At 38.3% G+C, this 23,754-nt stretch overlaps 1 protein-coding gene and 1 non-coding gene across 3 annotated transcripts; both read right to left on the bottom strand.

The window, feature by feature from the left end:
• Positions 1–3,541: 3,541 nt before the first annotated feature.
• On the bottom strand, positions 3,542–7,198 carry LOC115525718 (olfactory receptor 4C16-like). 2 transcript variants are annotated; one of them, XM_030333021.1, is made up of 2 exons: positions 6,300–7,198; positions 3,542–3,563 (listed from the first exon to the last, which is right to left on the bottom strand). In XM_030333021.1, exons 1-2 carry the CDS (start codon positions 7,196–7,198, stop codon positions 3,542–3,544), a joined length of 921 nt encoding a protein of 306 aa, XP_030188881.1. The 2 variants fall into 2 exon arrangements, with proteins under 2 accessions (XP_030188881.1, XP_030188880.1); XM_030333020.1 differs by lacking the exon at positions 3,542–3,563 and having other exon boundaries at positions 6,266–7,198.
• Positions 3,789–3,933, bottom strand: LOC115526649. Its single transcript, XR_003972697.1, has one exon. It is a non-coding gene; the product is annotated as a small nucleolar RNA SNORA18 (small nucleolar RNA).
• Positions 7,199–23,754: the final 16,556 nt, after the last annotated feature.

Below are 23,754 nucleotides of genomic sequence, written 5' to 3'. Positions count from 1 at the left end.
AGAAGAAGAGCCCACTTTATGTGAGATGCATTTATGAGATGTCCGGGATGATTTCATGTTTACCATTTCAGACATTGAAGTCTGAGGGTCTGAATTTGAATCCCAGGTGTGTCTTTGACCGGCTATGATTTTGGGTAAGACACTTATCTCGCTGGAATTTAGGTTCTTCACCTATAAGTACAATTATTTTACCATACCTAAGTAACATGTATTCACTGTCATTATTATAATCATTTATTTATTCATTATTATTATTATTAGAAATTTTCTGATGCAATTTCTGAAGAAACTTGGAAATATCTATGGGACAAAGCATTCAGATCACAATCTTTAGAGTGAAGGCATTGACATTTAAGGATGAAACAGGGGCGCCTGAGTGGCGCAGTCGGTTAAGCGTCCGACTTCAGCCAGGTCACGATCTCGCGGTCCGTGAGTTCCAGCCCCGCGTCGGGCTCTGGGCTGATGGCTCGGAGCCTGGAGCCTGCTTCCGATTCTGTGTCTCCCTCTCTCTCTGCCCCTCCCCCGTTCATGCTCTGTCTCTTTCTGTCCCAAAAATAAATAAACGTTGAAAAAAAAATTTTTTTTAAGGATGAAACAAGACAAATAGCTCAATGAGCAAAACTCTGTGATAATGAAATTTCAGTTCCTGCTTCCAGCACTTGTCCATGGTGTTGACGTGTTCACGCATGTAGCCAGCTTGCTATAGCTGAGTTGACTGTGTAAGATATTTGATGAAGATCATATACTTAGTGGGATTCAATGATTAAGTTGATATAAAATGTTACTTATATTTTCTCCAAGACTATTCCACACCTAAGAAAATGTCATATTTTTCTCAGGGATAACATTTGGAGGAGGGTGTAAAGGTGGCATATTTAATAGATATGGGAACACCATCCCCAGCTTGGAGATATTGAGTTATACATTCTCTGACTCTTGGGTCAAAGCTGTAATTTTTTCAAAACTCCTTCACCACTGTGACAGACATAATTCCAAAATGCCCCTCAGGATCTCCTGCCCTATCCCCTGGGATTATAAATGTGGTGATACGGCACAGATTAAATGTTAAATGTTGAATTACATGTCAAAAGGGATTTCAAAAATGTAATTAAGATTATTGATAAGTTGACTTTTAGTTATATGTTTGGATCTGATCTAATCCCTAAAGTTCTTTACAAACAGAGAACTTTTCCTGACTGGCAACGGAAGAGTAAGTTAAAAAGATTCAAAGTACAATCGGAAAAAAATGCACCATTCCTGTCTTTGAAGACAGAGGGAGCACATGCAGAGACCTCTGGAAACTGAGAGTCACCCCCCACCCCCACCCCCGCCCTGACTGCAAGCTAGGAAATTTCTGGATACCAGAGACTCCATTTTGAAGTTCCATTTTCCTTTCTAACTAATTAACTCTTAAACTGGGCCATCGCAGTCATTGTTTTACATGTAGTTGCTCGTAAAATCCAACAAAACAACTGTCACTCAGACTATAAAACTGTTGGCAAGTTTATGAGAACAGGAAAATTAACTACAGCATAGCGGGAATAGTTTTGTTTGCCACCATCAGTAGAATCATCAATTAGATAGTAATCAAAAGCTGTTCCACCTCAGCATCATTTTTTTCCCTCCTGTTTTTTTATCTAAATCATGTGATTAGTCCCTCCTTCTTTCTCATAAAAACCTCTTGCTTCCCCCCTCCCCCACTTTTCCTGGTTCCACCAAAATCTGTACTACCCAAATTGCAATTCTGAGACCTCAAGTAAAGGCCTGTGTACTTTTTCATGTGTCCTACTCTTCTCACTTGCAATAATAATGAGGGGACCTTGACAAGACAAGGTCTATTGCTCACAAGTCACAGAGGGTACATCACATACCTGCATGATGGTGAAAAGAGAGGATAAAATAGGCAGAGAGGGAAAGGGTAGGACTTGAGGTCCCTGGGTGGGGAAAAATACATATTTGGGAACAATGCTGGGAGCCTCTGACCACAGCCAACTCCCTCGAGCACAAGGTTCCTCTTTAAAATGTAAGACACCACCAACTCCCACTCAGGTTTCCCTCAGGAATTTGACAAAAGACCTAACTAAAAATGAGTAGTAGACAATAAAATGTAAGACCCACAAGGAATGATATGGCCCTAGACCACCCCTTGTACAATGGAAACGAGCCAATCAAAATGGGATAACGAGACATTTAGAGTTACCTAGACAATAGGGGCAGGACCTGAGAGGAAACAAAGGAGAATGAAGCAGGGGTCTGGGCGGGGAGAGGGGGACCAAAAATGTGTAAAACAAAGACCCTTCCCTATAGTCGCAAGCATTCACTTTCAGATGTCCCTCTCTGCAAAGAGAGTGTTCATACTATTCTTCCTTTCTCATCTTATACTCTAATAAACTTTTGCCTGCTGCTCATTTTCATTCTTCGAAGCAGCAAGACAACGAATCCTGGGTACCGAGGTAAAAAATCCTGCAATACCTGGGGCCACACAGTTTGGTTACAGGTACAGAGACAGAGAGAGAGGCAGAAAGAGCTTGCTAGTCTGAGGTTCTGCCTTTACTGGGGTCAAGAGTGGAGTACCCAGGGTTTGGAGGTGCACTACTGGTGAATTTAAAACATGAGTGGAAAATTTTTTTAATTAATTAATTAAATTTAAAAAGGTTGCCTGGTTGGCTCAGTCAATTGAGCGTCCAACTCTCGATTTCTGCTCAGGTCACGATCCCAGGATTGTGGGTAGAGCCCAGTGTTATAGGCTCTGCACTGAGCACGGAACCTGCTTGAGCTTTTCTCTTTCCCTCTGCCTTTGCCCCCTCCTCCATTTGTGCAAGCTCTTTCTCTCTCTAAAAATAAATAAAACATAAGAGTGGGATTAAAGTATGGGAAGGAAAACACAGGGCCACTCAAATGGTCAGTTATAAGCCACACAGGGCTTTCCAAAGGAGGAGTTCATAGGCCAGGCAGCCTGGCTCTCCACCTCGTTGTGTAGTTGGTGGGCATTGTGTTCATTTCAGATGGGATGTCTTCGAAATGGATGTCTCAGCAATCAAAGCTTAATATCATCATAATCAAAAAAGCCAATTGTCAGGCACTTACACTACTTCGAACTAACATAACACTCTGAGGTACTGGGGATGAAGACTCCAACATAACTTCTTGTGGGACACATTATGCTTGTTTTGCCGTTCGGTTATCACAAACCACAGTTTTGAGTCGCTATGAACAGCTGTGTACAAGTTTTTGTGTCAACATAGGTTTTCATTTCTCTGAGATAAATGCCCCGAAGTACAGTGGATAGATTGTATGCAAATTTTAGTTAACGTACAGTGCAATATTAGGTGGCAAGCTGCATCGAGAACAGTGTATTATCACTGAAGAGAAGTTATACCATTCTGCAACGCACGTGGAGAGGTGCTTAAGAGCACTTGTAATAAAGATGCTTCTAAGAATGCTAAAAGCACAAACATAAAAATCACACACACATGCATACACACATACCCTATGCTCAACCCTCAGTTGCCATGTCCAGCTGCAATCCTTTTAGTTGGACTTAGTTTATCTCCAGTTGAATATGGACGCACTGATGACTTCCCGATGGTATACTTTTCCACCCAGAAACTTTGGGATCTAATTTCTTCACGCAATTTACATTAGGGCCCCCTGAATAAGAACTGAGTTTCCATCGTATTCACCCCTGAACTAGCACACCCAAGACTAATACAAACTTTGAGGATATGCCAATACCTAAGATTTAAAACATAAACGGATAAAAGGTAAGTCTTTTATGCTTTTAGAAGCTACATCTTATAGTTCTTTTCCACAGACCAAACAAATAAATTCCATGAGTAAAACAAACAACATAGTTATTTGACGAGGCATCTCCAATGATGTGGGTCTGCAGGAAAAAAAAAAAAAAAAAAACCCATCAGGATAGACCTCAACTCCAGACTTCTGTTTCACCACTCTTAGATAACATTTCCCCATCATGAAGTGCTCCCGTAGGTCACACGTGTACATAGAGACCATAGAAGCTTATAATGCCCTCATGTATGACATGTCCTTCCAGAGCAAGACTGGATTTTCCTGCTTGGACTTCCCTGTGACTTGCAGCTGGTTAGATGTTTGGAAGCAATGAGGACTATAAAAGGAAGCTCAAGAGGAAACCAAATATCATTTTTTGACAACTTGTACAGATGCGATCATCACAAGGTGTCTAGGCTAGAGAAGAGTGTCGTTTCTCCTCTTTTGAGGGAGACAGGGCTACTTGTGACAGCCAAGAGGATGAAAGATAATCTATGCTTTCATAGTTCTCACTCTTTCCCCCACAAATGTGTCTACTTTCAATGTCAGAGTCCCACTCTTTCCCCATAAGAACACTGACTTAAAAAAATATCCTGGTGAGGTTGCACACTCCGTCAGCTTTGCAATTCCACCATCTTTATTACAAAATTCGGAATTGGAATTAGATCATACACTCTGTTGGCAAGAGATATGGTGATGGTAGCCACGGGACCTCCATATTAGAAGCATGTCCAGAAGACATGTTGGATAGAGTGTCTCTGGGGAGGCACCTAAATTGGATCCAACATACACCCCTTTTCATATTTTCCTTGCCTTGAAATAGAACAGGACTTTAACTAAAACTCTGCCAACTAGAATCTACTCATGTGTAAACCTTCCAAGAGCAAAATCAGCAGCTGCGATCAATGATAAACTGCTTGAGATGGATAAACTCTGGATCTGAAAAATAAAAGTGATGTATATACGCCACTAGTGTTCATTGTGGAATTCACAGAGGGAATTCCATTCCCACACAGAGAAATAAATAACTTTTTTTCAAGCCAAGAAGTTCTTTTTTTTATTGTTTTTTTTTTTTTTTTTTCATTTCAATTAGGTTCCACACCCAGGATGGGGCTTAAACTTACAAGTCAGATATCAAGAGTCACATGTTCTACTGACTGAGTCAGCCAGGTACCCCTCAAGCTAAGTAGTTCTAACATTCCTGGTGCAACAAATTGAATACAAATTCAGTAATCTTAACATAATTTAGTAGTTTATAAATAAAAATATGTTTGAAATAAACAATAATACTCATGTTAAATTTTCTATATGGATAAAAATACAAATAAGAAAACAGGTTGAAATTGGAAAGATTCTTAGTGATCATATACTTCGATACTGCAATGTTGTCAGATGGTGACAAAAGTGACGGATGGTAATATCCCTCTCTACTGCATACAGTTTTCACTCAAAAATCTCAGTCCCTCTAAATTACCATCATTTTTGGATTATATTAAAACTCACTAAAATAATTCATATCTGTGATGTAGCTATATCTGTCTCAAAGCCTAAAGAGACTCATCTGAGTTATGACATTCTTTCTTTATCAGTTATTATATTCAGATTCCCTATTTCAACCATCAACTGCTTGTACACTTTACTTCTAGCCCACATGAATATATCTACTTAATTTGGGACACCTATGGTACAACCATAATACCTTAGCGTATAAAGAATTATTATAATTTGTATGACTCAAGAAAAACTTAATGCTACTATAAATCAGAAGGGACAATTTTAGAAGCAAAAAGTTTTTACAAAAAGAATAATAATCTGAGTACAACCCCAACAATCAGAACCTTCCTAAGGTGAAAAGATTCCTTCAGAAGGGTGAATATTCACACTGTGTTCTGTCACTGTTCTAGAAGGATCTAGATAAATAGGAGAAGAATTCAATGTATAACCCCCCCCCCAAATAGAAGGGAGATTACCCTAGATTATAGATTATCCCTTAAAACACAAAGATTTTATTATTATTTGAATCTGGTGCTTTCTGCTTAGTCATGAAGAACAAACAAGTTTAAGGTCTATGATCAGAAATTATGCGATTCAACAGTTTAATTAAGAGAGCCAATTGAAACAGAAAAAACCTTCCAGGCTGTGGTTATAAGCATATAAAAGTGTAACTATAAACAGAAGTCAACATGAAGAAGGACATGGAAAGCACCATATCAAGATTACAGTGATACTAGGCAGTCAAGAAGGCAGAGGCACAGCTGAACATCTAAGGCACGAGTCTTTCCACGGTTGTTTGTACCTGGTGCTGTCTCTTCCTCTCCATGAAACTGACTCAACACTAACCAGTGTGTATTTTCATTCCTGAAGGAATTAATTCTCATACCTCCTGATTATGGTAACATCATAATAAAAAGATAACATTCTCTGTAGACTTCTAGGCAAATCCAGACTATGAAGAACATTTTGAAGATCTCATTCATCTTTTGTCACCTAAGATTAACTTCTTCTTCCATAACTTCCTCATGGCGTTTTTCACTTCTGCATTCCTCAGCGTGTAAATCAGAGGATTGATCAAAGGTGTTCCAAGTGTATAAAATACAGCTATCATCTTATCCATGGGGAAGGTGGTTGCAGGGCGTGTGTATATAAATATGCAAGGACCGAAGAACAAGATGACCACAATGATGTGGGAGACACAGGTGGAGAGGGCTTTTCTCCTCCCTTCAGCACTGTGGTTTCTCAGAGAATACAAGATATTAACATAGGAGCACATCAGCATGACAAAACTCAGGGTACAAATGGCCCCGCTATTGGACACCAAGAGTAGATTGATTACGTAAGTGTCTGTACAGGCGAGTCTCAACAATGGCTGCAAGTCACAAAAATAGTGATCGATCACATTGGGACCACAGAAGGGTAAACTCAAGGCCAGAAAAATCTGAGCTAAAGAATGTACACAGGACCCCACCCAGGCCATAGCCACCAGCACAGCACAGACCCGTCGACTCATGATGGTTGTGTAGTGCAGGGGCTTACAGATGGCCACATAGCGGTCAGCGGCCATGAGGATAAGAATGAAGATCTCCAGGCAGCCAAAGAAATGGAATGAGAAGACCTGTATCATGCACTCACTGAAAGAGATAGTGCTCTTCTTCAAAAAGGCATCCACAATCATTCTAGGGGCTACGGAACTACAGAAACAGGTGTCAGATAAGGACAAGTGGAAAAGGAAAAAGTACATTGGACTCCCGAGGGCCCGGCTGGTCTTGATAGTAGTAATGATCAGAAAGTTACCCAGCAATGTCCCCAAATAGAAAAGCAAGAAAGTGACAAACACTATTTTCTTCCTAACAGGATCCTGGGTCAACCCAAGGAGAATGAACTCTGTCACATTATTATTCAGCCGCATGATTTCGCGAAAGAGGAGAAGGCTGAGTGGGAAGTGGTTGATCTACAAAAAAATAAAAGAATTAATTCATGGTGTGATGTGTGATTTTATGGACTATTTTAAGAAAAATAAATATTCTTCATCATGAATATTTTAGGGGTCGCTTCTTACAAGTCACTTCAACACTTTGTTCCTCAATTTATAATGAGAACTTCATAGGGTCATTTTAAGTCTCAAACAAGCTTGCTAAAGGTACACAAGCTTGTATACAAGCTTGAATCTAACCAAGGATACAATCCTTTAGATACAATCCTTTGTAGCATTTAAATGATTCTGTGTAATTTGGACAATTCAATGAATACAACGTGAAAAGACATGGGTCAATTTTATTAACTTCATTATTTTTTCATATTTAATAAATCTTCAAGCACACGTTTTGATGGTGTATTACCTGGCATTTTGGATATATTTGACTGCTGCTGGAGGTTACAAATATAAAATCATAATATAAATATAAAATCACAACCCACTTTCATACCATAAAGAACATCTTTATGCAACTATTTATCACCACATATTTGTTATACATATTTATATAAATGTATAATTTTATAAATATGTAATATGTTATCCTTCACTGAATTTCTCCCAGATATTACAACTTGAAAAGAGGAACAGGAAATACTTATGGCCTCTAAATAATATGCTATTACCATAAAACACCCTTACAATATTTAGTATTTTGCACACACTAATGCAGACAAGTGATAAAATGGTCTTTGATAATAAATAATCACTTAAATATCTGCATTTCTATTTCCTCCCCTCCCTCCCACTTCTGAAAAGCATCTGTTAGAGGACCCCAAGTCCCCGAGGTTACATATAAATGAAAGGGGGTATTATTCCTCAATAGTTCATGTTTACAATAATCCAAATTTAGTTTAAGCACTTTGGATTCTGAGATCTTTTGGAAAGATGTCACCAGGCAGTTCATGTAGGACCAGATCATGACTGTAAACCCCAGTAAAGTCTGTACTATCCAGGTACTGAAAATCTGATGTCTTTTTAACAGAGTGTAGACTCTGAAGAGGGAGAGAGAAATAGACAAGAGAAATAGTAAATAAATAATAACTGACTTCATTCAATTTGTTTTCTGTCCTGGAAAAGTCAACAATCATTCAGCTTTGAAATTTCATTCCGTTGAAATGAAGATTTCTTTTTTCAAATCTGGGAAAAAAAAGATTACCATTGGCTTCACTTCCAAGAACAAAATCTTTTCTTTACCTCTTTCCTGTCAAGATACTTTTGAAAGGGACACTACATGCAAGTAAAAATATAAACTTAAATGTGATGTATTTAAATATAATTTGGAAGACTTATTTATCCCATTGTGTTCCTCCTCAAACTCATCCATACCTTCAATACTCTGTCTTGAAAGTTGTGAGCTTCCAAAGCACAGATGGACTAAATAGAAAATTTCCTTTATATGTTTGTTTCTCTGCCTTGGTAAGGTTACTTCTCCCCAACATACTTGAAATGTAACTTATCTTCTTCCAAATCAACTTTCAGGATGGGGCACCTGGGTGGCTCAGTCGGTTGGGTATCTGACTCTTGGTTTCAACTCAGGTCATGATCTATGGTTCGTGAGTTCAAGACCCACATCAGGCTGTGTGCTGACAGTGTGGAGACTGCATGGGATTCTCTCTCTCAAAAATAAATGAATGAACTTTAAAAAAAAATACTACTCTCAGGAAAGTGTCTGATGAAGTTATTTCCTTTAGAATTCCAGATTTTTTTTTTTAATTCTCTTTGGACTCTGTAGTCTTTGGCAAAGATCTTACTTAAACCACAAGGGAAATGAGTCTTGGTGTCATAGTCAGTACAATAAGCTCATTCTTTCCTTAGTTATTTAAAAGACGTCCATCGTAAAATATTTGTACCTAAAAATATAGCCCATGATTGTGACCACTAAAACAAGATTATTTACACACGTGGACATGTATTTTTAAGATAAATTAAGAATCAGAGGGGCACCTGGATGGCTCAGTTGGTTAAGCATCTGACTCTTGATTTCTGCTCAAGTCATGATCCTAGAGTCCAGGGATCGATCCCTGTGACAAACTCCTCAATGAGTATGAAGATTCTCTTTCTCTCCTCTGCCCTTCCTCCACTTGCATGCTCTCATTCTCTCTCTCTCTCTCTCTCTCTCTCTCTCTCTCACTCTCGCTCTCTCTCTCAATAAAAAAAATTAAAAAGAATTATAAATACATATGGTTTCATTAACTTGTTAATAACTGTGAGTTCTAATCAAATATTTAATCAAGAGTTTAATCAATAATCTCCTTCCTTCCTGGAATGTCATTTCATTTCTAGCTACTTCAATTGTCTCAAAACTTCAGGACCCAAATGCTAAGTAATATCCTCTGAAGGCCTTTAGTAATTCTTTTGTGATAAGAGAAATTATTACTCCTTTTCTCTAAGGACATCCTTTATAGCTTTTCTTATAATGTTACATACCATGCTTAAATTCTGTTACATGAGCGCTCTCTTTAGCTTCTTTCTTGGAAGAAGAATCTCTGAAAACTATTCTCAGGATTTTATTCTGCACAGTTCCAAACCCAGTGATTTGTACCGTGTCCATGGTTAGTATTTTTAAATTAAAATTTCTCAATTAACTCTTAAATTATAATACTTATCTGATTATTTTGCACTATTCTGATCACAAAACATATTCACACCATTAATCTGCTGTGGCCTTGTATCTGTTATGTGTGGTAGACAGACAGATATGTTCTCAATTTATACATCCATGAAGAAAGCTGAGATCAATTTTTTAAAAAATTAGTAAGTGTGGATTAGGAGATATACTCTGAAGAGCACCACACACCCACATAAGATTTCGAGACCCTGACATCCATAAAAATGATTATGGATCTTAAACATTCACCTTTTCACACGAACCCTTATCCCACGAAGCATTCAAGGAGAGCCGTACATTTTTCATATCTTCCTGCAATTGATGCATGTTTTTGTCCATGTTTTTGTGGACGACCATATCTCCATTTTTTCCCAAGCCATATTAACACCCTTCATCCACTTCTCCAAGGAATCTGACACAAAAACGGGGTTGCAATGATGTGGAGACAAAACGGCACTAGTAAGATAGCACATCTTCTAATAACTACTGCACTTACCTCAATTTTTCAAACAAGTTTAGCCAACTTTAGAATGGCTACATTTGTCAGAACAGTAACGAACAAACTACATCTTGGATTTGGAGATGACAGAGGAGAGCTGAAAGGCACACAGAAAAAAAATGGAGAAGAAAGGAGAGTGGAATATGGACTGTGAGGTGGATCATTCTACACTAAAAATCTGTTTTACTGCAGCATCCATGGTGAGAACCATTGCTTTCCTTGAGGTCTTTCTTCTACTACCCAACCCTCCCTGATTGGATTACACTAGACTTCTATCTTTGGGAGAATCTTTACACTCCTTTCTATGCAAAATCCACCATTTTCTGTGGGAAGGTTAACAGGTTGTCCCCATATTCTTTATCCTTTAAGTTCCCAAACTGAAGAAGGATAAAATGAAACCCTCCCACATATATGGTGCACCTTTCATCATACCATTTTGCGTGTAGCAAGTTAAACTCTTACCATCTTATTTTGGAAACACACACAGAGTAATCATTCTATACTGTGATGTACGAGTGTCTATTGAAAACCGTCACCTGGAGATGGGAAAGCAGCATTCTCCAGAAGCTGTCAGGGTCACTGTCGCTACTGACCTTTTCTCTAGTTTCTCACCAGGCGTACATAAGCTCTTCACACTTTAAAATCCATCCCGAGGACTTATCCTACTCAGCTACCTTACATGAAAAGCACTTGTGAACTTTTCTACATTCTGCCATCTCAAGAAACTCTTAAGACATGAAATTAATCCTTCTATCCCTACACAGAAATGAAAAGCCACACATAGGTTTTCACATACCTGGTACTCATAAAATATTTGTTGAGTGTCAAAGATGGTTTTATTCCAAAGCTTCTATTTATTTTTATTTATTTGCTATATTAAGAGTAAATTTTGAAAAAAAAATCTTTTTTTTTTCATGTTCCTTTTTTGGAGGAAGTGGGAGCAATAGCCACAAGATGTATGGAAATATACTTTTTTTTTTTAATTTTTTTTTTCAACGTTTATTTATTTTTGGGACAGAGAGAGACAGAGCATGAACGGGGGAGGGGCAGAGAGAGAGGGAGACACAGAATCGGAAACAGGCTCCAGGCTCCGAGCCATCAGCCCAGAGCCTGACGCGGGGCTCGAACTCACGGACCGCGAGATCGTGACCTGGCTGAAGTCGGACGCTTAACCGACTGCGCCACCCAGGCGCCCCAGGAAATATACTTTTTAAATATGTTGGATTATTCTATAACTATGCTTCTTTGAGTATAAATATATAAGTAATCTGTCCCTTATTGTCAGAACACTGAAAATTATTAGTGTCAAATATTTCCATCCCTATTTGAAAACAGCCTTCCCATAGAACATTGAAAAAAGATGCCCTTTCTGCATCCCAGAAGGAATATTTTAAGACATAAAGATATAAAATATTAGCACCCTAGAGAATACTATTCCCTAAAGTTTTCCTTTCTTTGTTAATCAGAAACATCCCAGATGTTGTAATACATTTAACTTTTGGTTCATCCATTTAGTCCATAGAAGAATAAGTTAACCCTCCCCAGACTCAGGAACCAAATACAGACAAGGATTTGGTGGTATTAGATGCCTCGGGCTAACCAAAGATATAGAGAAAAAAATAGGAAAATACAAATTAATGGTGCTAAACAATAGGAAGAAGAGAAAACAGTGTCCTTAGCAAAAGACAATGTGGGTCTCCAAGAAACTACTCTAATCCCACTCAGTGCTCTTACTTACCTTTCTGTGCTTTAGGAGACAAACTTTTCTAGCCCTTGCAATTTATTTGCAAGTACAATCCAGGGAAGGAAATATGGTGTCCTGAAACCAAAGGTTCTGTTCTGTGTGTTATAGCCATCCCCCAACAAAGAACCACAGATTTGTAGCAAATGATCTGAAGATTAGTATGTATACTGAATAGATATCTCATGTTTTTCAAATTCATTTCCATTGGTTTTGCTAACCAATTGTTAGTAAAAAGACACTTATAAAGTTAGTTCATTTTATTCGAATAATTTTACTTCACCAAATATATATTGAATGTCTTTTATACACTATCTTTTTGTGACTTTACATAAGTGTATCTTTTCATTTACCCAACTAAGTAGGTATTAACAATGACATTTTGTATGGAAAAACAAAACAAAACTAAAACTCATGGAAGTTAAGCAGTTTGTCAGGTTACAAATTTAGTAATTCAAGGTAGAGATCTCTTTTAATGACTCTCTTTTGTCATAGTTTTCCTCATTCCACACATTTTCCTGACACCAGCCAAATCGAAAACCAGGAAGTATTAGAAAGCGATGATAAGGGAAATTTCTAGTGGCTAACAATGATATCTCAGGTTGAGGCATTTAGAATTAATAATAAAATAACGAGAATAGCTTGATATACAGGTGGCCATACGATATACAAATGAAAATGCTCAGTAGGCACTTGGATATTTTTTTTTTTAAGTATGAATTTCAAGTTAGGACTGTAGAAGTAGATTTTGGTGTTATTACCATTAGATGATAATTTAAATCAAGAGATTGGATGAGGTCACACCCTCCCCCCACCCCACCGCGCAAAAACAAAAACAAACAAAATAAACCAGGTAGATGCTTTGGAGAAGTGAGCCAGCTACAAAACGAAGGGTTATATCAACACTTAAAAGAATACCTGAAAATTCTGATTGAAATGATCAGTTACTGAGAAATTAAAAATCGGAAAATTTTGCATGAGAACTAGAAACCAAGAAAGAATTCCTATTTTATTCCTCAAATTCTTCACAAGTTCCATAAACTTTATTTTTGTAATTGTTTTCTTAAAGTAGGCTCTACACCCAACATGGGGCTTTAACTCATGACCCTGAGATCATGAGTTGGATGTTCTACCAACTGCGCCAGCCAAGCACCCAAATTCCATAAAGTATATACTCATTGAGGGTGGGGATCACAACTATCTTGTTCTCCACCAAATCTACTAATAAACATTTATAAAGAGAAGTTCATAGTAGGCTTTAAATACTAATAAATGAATGAATGAATGAATGAATGAATGAATGAATAAAACAAATAAACCAAATTGAAAAAAGAATTTGGGTGATAATTTATAATTACTTCTTCTGGGGGTTCCTGGATGGCTTACTTGGTTAAGCATCCGACTTCGGTTCAGGTCATGATCTCATGGTCCGTGAGTTCGAGCCCCGCATCAGGGTCTGTGCTGACAGCTCAGAGCCTGGAGCCTGCCTCAGATTCTGTGTCTCCCTCTCTCTCTGCCTCTCCCCCGCTCATGCTCTGTCTCTCTCTGTCTCTCAAAAATAAATGAATGTTATAATTACTTCTTCTGAAAAATTACCTACATGGTGGTAGGTGAAATAAGTTGAAGAGATTCTTTCTGAACTACCATAAAACTACTAATTTGGAAGGACAGCAGATAGAAGTGAGGTCAGGTCTTGAGACACAACAAATACTTCCCTAGGAGTCCCCCCACTAATGTGCCTCAGCAGCACTTAGAATCAAGAGCACTGAAACATTGAACCCCACTAAGCATGAAATGGGACTTTGAAAGCATCAGGTTGTCCTCATAATGGAGTGTGATACTTTTCATGATGGGATATGGAATGTAGCATCAATAAGATAGACCTTTGGTGGACATCTGCTGTTTTGCTGAAATATATGTAACACTTCTGCAGATACACCTTGCCTGCCTCATAAAGATGTGCTATAAAAACTGTCTTAGTGGGTCCTGATGGATTCTTCCTGACAAGACTCCATTTTCCTTCTTTGAATGAACCTTGATTTTCCTCTGAGGACCCACAGTATAAGAGTTACCAGTAGTGTTATTCCCCAAGGTAAGGAATATGACTCCTATGTGGTCAATGAGAAAGCATTTCCCCCTGTTGTAATAACTGGGACAGGGATCTATTAGCAAATGAGAGGACTCAAAAATTTTGTTCAGACTATTGAGAAAAGTCATTTTTTTTTCCTAATAGTTTCTGGAGTAGAGACCCGAGTTCTTGCCTATGATCTTGTCATAAGTGGAAAGAGCCTGATGGAAAATGGAGCCAACACATAAGCAAGCAAAGTCAACAGATAAGCAGAAGAAACCCATCCCTATCATAAAATTTCAACTAGAATTTACCCATTTCCAAACTATTTTACCATCTTTTATTTTATTCATTTTATATTATTGCCTATTTACATTTATTTAAATGATATAATGAATATTTACAAATTTAAATCTACCCCAAAATCAAAACTATTACCAATAATTAAGTCCATTTTTGGCTCATTCCTTATCTTGTCCCCTGATTCACCCTAAGTTAACCAGTAGTCTGCTTTACTTAATATAAATGATCTTGCTTCTTAAAAAGAAAATATCTTTATCATATATATATATATATATATATATATATATATGTTTGTCAGTTTTTCCTGGTTTTGAATTTTAGACTATATGCAGACTTCTAGAAATTGTTTTATTTTTTATTCAACATGATGCATGCTACCAAGTTTTGTGTTGGCTTTTGAATGCAGTTGTCGATTCATTTTTATTGTCATAACATACTCTATTCTGTGGTTATTTCCAATGTGCTTACCCATTAACCTGTCAATGAATATTTGACTACTATGAACAATAACTACGAACATTTACAAACATGTGTCTTATGAGTGTAATTGGTAGCTTGTAAGATATGGCAATATTCAGCTTTACAAGATAATGTCATACATTTCCACAAGGGGTCCAGGAAATGCAATCGAACTATGTACCAAAAAGAGAGAGAGAGAGAGATTGGAATATTTGTGAACAGATCTAATACCTCCACTTGATAACCGAAGAATTAAGAAAAAAAAAAGTTCTATTTTGTTGTTTCTGTTTTAATTAAAAACATGGATACATTTGTCATCCGTAAAAATCCGGGTCTATATTTTTCACTGTCAGTTTTGAAATGTCAGCTGGTGGGAGTGCCTGGGTGGCTCATTCAGTTGAGCATCCGACTTCGGCTCAGGTCATGATCTCACGGTTCATGAGTTCGAGCCCCGCATCCGGCTCTGTGCTGACAACTCAGAGCCTGGAGCCTTCTTCGGATTCTGTGTTTCCCTCTCTCTCTTCCCCTCCCCCACTCGTGCTCTGTCTCTCTGTCTCAAAAATAAATAAACAGTAAAAAAAGTTTTAAATGTCAATTGTTAGCAATATAATGGGACAGATGGTAGCTATACTCATGGTGAAAGTAGTAAAAAGTATAAACTTCTCAAATAAAAGTTGTACAACTGATATTAATGCAACATTGTGTGTCAACTATGCTCAAATAAAAAAATGTCAATTATTAGACACATTATCCTTTCATATTTAGGGTAAAATTTGTGAGCACTAAAATAGACTGATGTCCTGTGAAGAGAAGAGACTGTCTATGAGGCAGAATGTTTATTCATTAAACACTATTAAAAGATGTGATCTAGAAAGTTAGATTTGAGGTATATGATTGCACTTCATTAACAAGAAACATAAGTATAAAAATATTTCCATCTACTCCTACATAGCTATATTAATTAAAGATAACTTGCAGGGGTTAGGAGAAGCATGGTAATGAATTTGGGAACTACATGATACCATAAAGTTCTTTGTTCCCTAGAATACAGCCTGGGTTCTAAAGTCTAGTTGAGTAGAATAAGATCTTCTGCTTGGAAAATTAAAATGAGATGCATCATCTTTACTCTCTTATTGATAGGTTACAGGGCTCTTTAAATAGATGAACTTCCGGAACGTTGAGTCCTAAGTGGAACTGATGCCTTCTAATAGACTGCCTGTGGATACTTTAGACTATACACAAATTTTGTAAAGGTGAAAAACTCAGACCGCCTAATTAAAATAGATTTATCTTCATCCTATTTCATAATTTAAAAACCCAATCTGAACAGGTAATGGGGATAGACGAATAGGTAAAGCACAGAGGATCCTTACGGCATTAAAAAAAGTCTGTATGACACTCTAATGATGGATGTATGTCATTATACATCTGTCCAAACCCACAGAATGTGCAACACTAAGAGTGAACCTTAAGGCAAACTATAAATTTGGGGTGATTATGATGTGTCAGTGTCAGTTCAAGTGCAACAAACATACAACTCTTGTAGGGGATGTTGATAATGAGGACGCTATGCAAGGGGGGGGGGCAGCTAATATAGGGGAAATTTCTGTGCCTTCCTTTAAGTTTTACCATGAACTTAAAAGTACTCTAAAAAAATAAAGTCTTTACTAAAATGCTTTACTAGCTGATATATAGATACATATATGACATGATTTTAACCAAGGTATAATCTGGGGGGTCAAGAGCTATACTAAGGCTATGACAACAATGCATTCTTTAGGTCAGCCTTACTTACAGATGCCGTGGCTAGCCCTGCCTTTGTCTTATGACACAGGGAAGGAAAAAGGGCATTCCCTGAGGCACGCAGCCAACTTTGGTCAATATCTCCTTCCAACGTGGTCTCTTGGTCTCCAAGGCTGATGCAATGCTTTAATTATTCAGAATTCTTGGTGCCAAAACCATTTCCACACTAACAGGCACGCACTTTTGTTTATCAGCTCCCCAGTGACAACTTCTTCTAGCAGCCAATGGATTCTTGGCAAGAAGCTTTGGAGCTGAATACTACTATGGAGCTACTGGAAAGGGCTCCTTCTAGCAGGCGCCAATTCCCCTAACATAATAAAAGATTCTCTGAAGACATTACATCAGCCACCTTGAATGGTATCTCTGTCTCCAGTGCCCTGCCCAGTCATGAACTGCAGCTGAGGCCTCCTTCCTTTCTTCCTATCCATGAGCTGATGCCAACTCCCTGCCTTTACACAGAACATCTTCCTGTGATCACAGTGCAAACAAAATTGCACTATTTTTTGTTCTGTTTTCTTGACTTAATCCGTCATGGATAGAGAAAGGAATTCCATTTTTTTCTTCTTGCCTCAAACTCATTAGTAAAATTATCTAATAGGATGAGCACAGTCCTGTAATATTTAAATTTTAATATTTAATTCTGAAATGTTTAAATCTATTAAAGTATAAAATTTATCTTTTAAAATAATTTTTTTCTTTTTGTTTGGTTTGGACATTTGTAGAGAATGATGAACAATGAAGAGTCTTGATGGGACAAAGAAGAAAATTTCCCTCCAATGGGACAAAGAAGAAAATTTCCAAGGTAGGGTAGAGAGGAGAAAGAGAAGAAAGAAAAGTTAAGATGTAAGATTATGGATCAAGTTAGAAACACTGTCTTTGAAGGGAATGAAAATACAAAACCACATGGGGATTCTAAATGTTCTATGTACCACTTCTGGTACCCACAAAGATTTCTGTCTAGATTGCTTCCCAGAAGGGCATGCTACAACAAAAACGGAACTGTGGTTCCCAACTACTAACATAAAACTAAGTAATTAACAATTGCCATGAGTTCTATTCTTGCATGTTTTGATAAACTTGAAGCATACAAGGTATAATGAACAGATAAATCTCAAACACCTTGGATCATGGTAGGCTGATCCCTTCTGAGAACATGAGGCTGGCCTTTCTTAATCATTCAAGTTTTTCCACAAATACTCATAAGACTAGGAGAAGTTCCCAAAATATAAACCACAAAACCTTCTACTTCCTGTAATTTCAAGAAAATTAACACTTTTACTGTCCTTTTTTTCCTTCTCACTTCTCCTCAATCGTTAACTTTCCCATCTGCTTAATCTTGTTATGAAAGTCTTTCACTTCCAACTTCGATTCCAACTCAAGTCTGCTCTTGACTTCTGATCTTATCCTTGTGAGAGGCTCCAAGCTGATGTCACAGAGCCTGCTTAAGATTCTCTCTCTACCTCTCTTTCTGCACCTCCCTTACTCATTCTCTCTCTCTCTCTCAAATAAATAAATAAATAAATAAATAAATAAATAAATAAATAAAGGGTAAATATATGTGCAAAACAAATAATATGATTTCTATAGCAGCAAAAACCCACATTAACTTTTTTCTGTTTTGTTTTGGTTTTTTTTGTTTGTTTGTTTGTTCATTTTTACTGTAGATGGTGGACTTTGTCATAAATAGGAGAATTTCGTTTTAATACTTTCCCATCCAGGTACCAAATATTAAAGACCTAAACTTAAATGTCCTCTTGATACAGCCGGCACCTGCCTCCTAAATCCCCAGAGAGTTGTGTGCTGGCCCCCAGACTACAGCCACGAACCAGGCTAAAACCTGAATGTGTTGTATTTTTTCTAATTTATTTATTTAAATTCAAGTTAGTTAACACACAGCGTAGTATCGATTTCAGGAGTCGAACCCAGTGATGCATCACTTCCATCCCACTGCTCATCCCAACAAGTGTCCTCCTTAATGCCCCTCGCCCATTTAGCCCATTCTCCCACACACCTCCCATCCAGCAACACTCCAGGTTGTTCTCTGTTTTTAAAAGTCTCTTATGGTTCGCCTCCCTCTCCATTTTTATCTTATTTTTCCTTCCCTTCCCTTATGTTCATCTGTGGTGTTTCTTAAATTTCACATATGATTGAAATTATATGATACTTGTCTTTCCCTGACTTATTTCACGTAGCATAATATACCCGAGTTCCATCCACATCTTGCAAATGGCAAGATTTCATTCTTTTAAAAAAATGCTTATTTATTTTAAGAGAGACAACAGGTTTGGAGGAGAGGCAGAGAGACAGGGACACAGAGGATCCCAAGCAGGCTCTTCACTGTCAGTGCAGGGCCAGACACGGTGCTTGATCTCACAAACTGTGGGATCATGACCTGAGTTGAAGCCAAGAGTCAAATGTTTAACCGACTGAGCCACCAAGGTGCCACAGGATTTCATTTCTTTACTGGTTATGGGCCTGTTCAAATTTTCGATTTATTCCTGCTTAAGTTTGGTAGTGTGTGATTTTCCAGGAATCTGGAATTTCTTCCAGATTGTCCAGTTTTTTGGCATATAATTTTTCACACTATTCTCTTCTAATTGTTTGTGTTTCTGTGGCGTTAGTTGTGATCCTTCCTCTTTCAGTTCTAAATTTTATCAACTTGGGTCCTTTCTCTTTTCTTTTTGATAAGTCTGGCTAGCAGTTTATCATTTTTTTCTTATTCTTTCAAAACACCAGCTTTTAGTTTTATTGATCTACTGGATTTTTTTGTTTCTATATTGTTCATTTCTGTTCTAATGTTTGTTATTTTCCTTCTTCTGCTGGCTTAGACTTTATTGGTTGCCCCTTTTCTGGCACCTTTAGGAGGAAGTTTAGGTTGTGTACTTGGGAACTTTCTTGCTTCTTGAAGTAGACCTGAATTGCAATATACTTCCCTCTTAGGACTGCCTCTGCTGCATACCAAAGGGTTTGGTTTGTCATGTTTTCATTTGCATTTTCTCCCATGTATTTTTTATTTCTTCTTTAATTTCCTGGTTAACCCATTCATTGTTTAGTAGGATGTTCTTTAACCTCCACCTATTTGAGGGCTTTTCAAATTTTTTTCTTGTTTGATTTCAAGTTTCATAGTGCTATGATCTGAAAATATGCATGGTATGATCTCAATCTTTTTGTATCTGTTCAGGGCTGATTTGTGACCCAGTATGTGATCTATTCTGGGGAATGTCCCATGTGTCTTAGAGAAAAATATGTATTCTGCTGCTTTAAGATGAAATGTCCTGAATTCATCTAATAAGTCCATATGGGCCAGTGTGCCATTCAAAGCCATTGTTTCCTTTTTGATTTTCTGTTTAGATTATCTGTTCATTGCCCTAAGTGGGGTATTAAAGTTTCCTACTATTATGTCATTATTATCAATGAGTTTCTTTATGTTTGTGATTAACTGATTTACATATTGGCTTCCAAGTTGTGAGCATAAATATTTATAATTGTTAGATCTTCTTGGTGGATAGGTCCCTTAGTTATGATGTAATGAACTTCTTCATCTCTTGTTACAGCCTTTGTTTTTAAATCTAGCCTGTCTGATGGGGTGCCTGGGTGGCTCAGTCAGTTAAGCATCCGACTTCAGCTCAGGTCATGATTTCGTGGTAGGTGGGTTCGAGCACCGCGTTGGGCTCTGTGCTGGCAACTTGGAGCCTGGAGCCTGCTTTGGATTCTGTGTGTGTCTCTCTCTCTCTCTTTCTCTGCTCCTCCCCTGCTCACACTCTGTCTTTGTCTCTGTCTCTGTATCCCTATCAAAAATAAATAAACATTAAAAAATTTAAATCTGGTTTGTCTGATATAAGTATGGCCACTCTGGCTTTCTTCTGACCTCCATCCCCTCACTTTCAATCTGCAGGTGTCTTTAGGTCTAAAATGAGCCTCTTTTAGGCAGCGTATAGATGGATCTTGTTTTCTCATCCATTCTGATACCCTATGTCTTTTGGTTGGAGAATTTAGTCCATTTACATTCAGAGTGATTACTGAAAGACATGAATTTAGTGCCATTGTGTTACCTATAGAGTTGATATTTCTGGGGATATTCTCTTGTCCCTTGTAGTCTTTATTGCTTCTCTTTTCTTTTCTTTTATCTCCACTCAGAGAGCCCCCCTTAAAATTTCTTACAGGGCGAGGCACCTGGGTTGCTCAGTTGGTTAAGCAACCGACTCTTGATTTCAGCTCAGGTCATGATCTCAAGGTTCATGTTTTCAAGCCCCACGTTGGGCTCCACGCTGACAGTGCAGAGCCTGCTTGGAATTCTCTCTCTCTCTGCCTCTGTGTGTGTGTCTCTGTGTGTGTGTGTGTGTGTGTCTCTCTCTCTCTCTCTCTTCCTTCTCTCTCTCTCTCTCTCAAAATAAATGAATAAAAACTTTTAAAAGAAAATAAAAATAAATAACATTTCTTACAGAGCTGGTTTAGTGGTCATGACCTCCTTTAATTTTTGCTCATCTGGTAAACTCCTTATTTCTCCTTCTATTTATTTTCCCATTTAGTACATTGAACATTTTCTGCCACTCCCTTCTGGCCAGCCAAGCTTCAATGGACAAGTCTGTTACTAACCTTATGTGTCTACCCTCTTAGGTCAAGGACCTTTTGTCTCTGGCTGCTTTCAGAATTCTCTCTTTATCTTTGTATTTTGCAAGTTTCACTATAATATGTCTTGGTGTTGACCTGTTTTGTTGACTTTGAGGGGAGTTCTCTCTGCCTCTTGGACCTGATTGCTAATTTCCTTCCCTGGATTAGGGACGTTCTCAGCTATACTTTGTTTGAATAAACCTTCTGCTTCTTTTTCCCACTCTTCTTCTTTTGGAAATCCTACAATATGGCTGTTGTTTCATTTCATGGAATCACTTAGTTCTCTAAGTCTCCCCTCATGACTTAGTAATTTCCTTTCCCTCTTATATCCAGCTTCATTATTTTCCATAATTTCACCTTTGATCTCCTCTATTCTCCCCTGTTACTTCAATCTTCACTCTCACTGTATCCAGTTTGTTTTGCATCTCAGCTATAGCCTTTTTTCATTCATCCTGACTAGTTCTTAGGTCTTTGATCTCTGCAGCAAGGATTTCTGTGGTGTCTTCTATGCTTTTTTTCAAGCCCAGCTTGTAGTCTTATGACTGTTGCCCTAAATTCTTATTTGGATATATTACTTATATCTGTTTTGAGCAAGCCTTTGGCTGTGATTTCTTCTTGACCTTTCTATTGGGGAGAATCCCAGCATCTTCTCATTTTTGGCTAAGTTTCTGTCTTTGGGGTACTTTTAAATCTTGGTATGTTTCCTGCACCTGAGAGTACTGCCATATTACAAAGGGGTCATACACTGTCCAGGGCCTGGCACTTCAGAAAGTGTTTCTCGTGTATGCTGTGTACGCTCAGTTGTTGAGTTTTTTGGCTGCTCTTTCCCACCCGTCAGTCCCCTGCAGAGCTACTCCTTGCTTGCAGTGGGGAGTGTTTGCACCTTTAAGTGTGTGTGGTTCGATTTGTTTGTTGAAATAACCCTCACACCTACCAGGCTATCCCCCTCCAACTGTGGTGGTCCTTCTGCCACCCTGCAGATCAATTTCCTAGGTGTTCCAAGTGAACTGCCCTCGATGCAAATGTGCTCAAGGGACAAGAAAAGCCCAGGGTCCCCCTACGTCTCTGCTGTCTTAACACGTCCCCAAAATGTGTTGTAATTTTTAAAGCCTTGTTGATTTATGTTAGAAATACCAAAAATGTATGAAAAATGTTCTCATCTTAAACAAAGAATCAGTAGATTTTAAGGATTGACTCTATAATAATTCTGCTTTGACAGATATCTCTCAACTGAGATAACCTCCTGCCCCCTGAGATTGGAAACAGTCAACCAAAGAGCAGAAGCTACATGGGCCAGCCCTAGGGTCCTGGCACTGTAACATGCTCTAGGTGGGAAATGAGACCATGTAAGTAAAGTGATTTTAACCATCGATCCCATGAAAACTGATTTGAAAAACATTTACACTGATAGGTATGACCAAGTGGAAGGATCTTGCTAATTACAGGAAGAGTTAGCAACACCTATTTAGGTTCCAATCAACAATAGATGATGCTGCCCAGGCTGCTGCTGGGTGGGAACAACAGGGTTAAGTCCGCCTTGCTGCCAGACTTCAGGTGCCAAATAGACCATTTAAAGAACTCTTAACTAAAGCACAGCACCTTTCAGACCTTTCCAGAAAAATAAAGAGAAAAGATTCTAAACCTGGAGGAAGAAGGAAACGCTTACACTGAAAAGAATGAACAATACATTTTTTAATTGGGGGATTTGTCACAGCTGTGGACAGATGAGCTAAGCCAAAGTTATGATATAGCTTGGTTAAACACCAATTTCCAGGATGATTTCCTAGACAGGTAAAGGACAAAGCCGCCCATCCTCCTCCTGTTCAGATGAGGGCAACCTGGTCAATGGTGATTTCTCTAACAGCTTCTACAACCCTTGGGTTGATTTGGCTCTTCTGCAATCTTGCCACAAGGTGGCGATCGAGTGAGGTCGTAGTGCAAGTTCCAGCTCCAGGTTTCTTTCACCTAGGACTAGAGGATTTTGTATCTTTGCGGGTCCAGAAAATGTTCGCGGATTGTGTGAAGTTTTAACCACGTTGTACTTCATCCTGTGAGTGGTATGGAGGGACCACACTAGCCGATTCCACCCTACATTCACCACTTGGATCTCAAGTGAGCCATTGATGCTGCTGGGGTATTATACTGTCCACAGTCCATTTACTCTCTGTTGTCCTAAAGGGACTGTCATTTCACTGGTAGCACTTGTTAGCGTCAGCACTATTGGTGACAACTGTATCCTAAAGAATTATTTATCTTCTCCTGTATCATTAAATTTTTAAAAATTATTTGAGAGAGAGAGAGACCAAGCAGAGGAGAGGAGCAGAGGGAGAGAGAGGATTTTAAGCAGGCTCCTTTTTCAGCACAGAGCACGAAGCAGGGCTTGATCCCAAGACCC

Source organism: Lynx canadensis, chromosome D1, assembly GCF_007474595.2.
Source record: "Lynx canadensis isolate LIC74 chromosome D1, mLynCan4.pri.v2, whole genome shotgun sequence".
NCBI classification, from domain to species: Eukaryota; Metazoa; Chordata; class Mammalia; order Carnivora; family Felidae; genus Lynx; species Lynx canadensis.
This window is presented reverse-complemented; position numbering and strand designations above follow the sequence as displayed.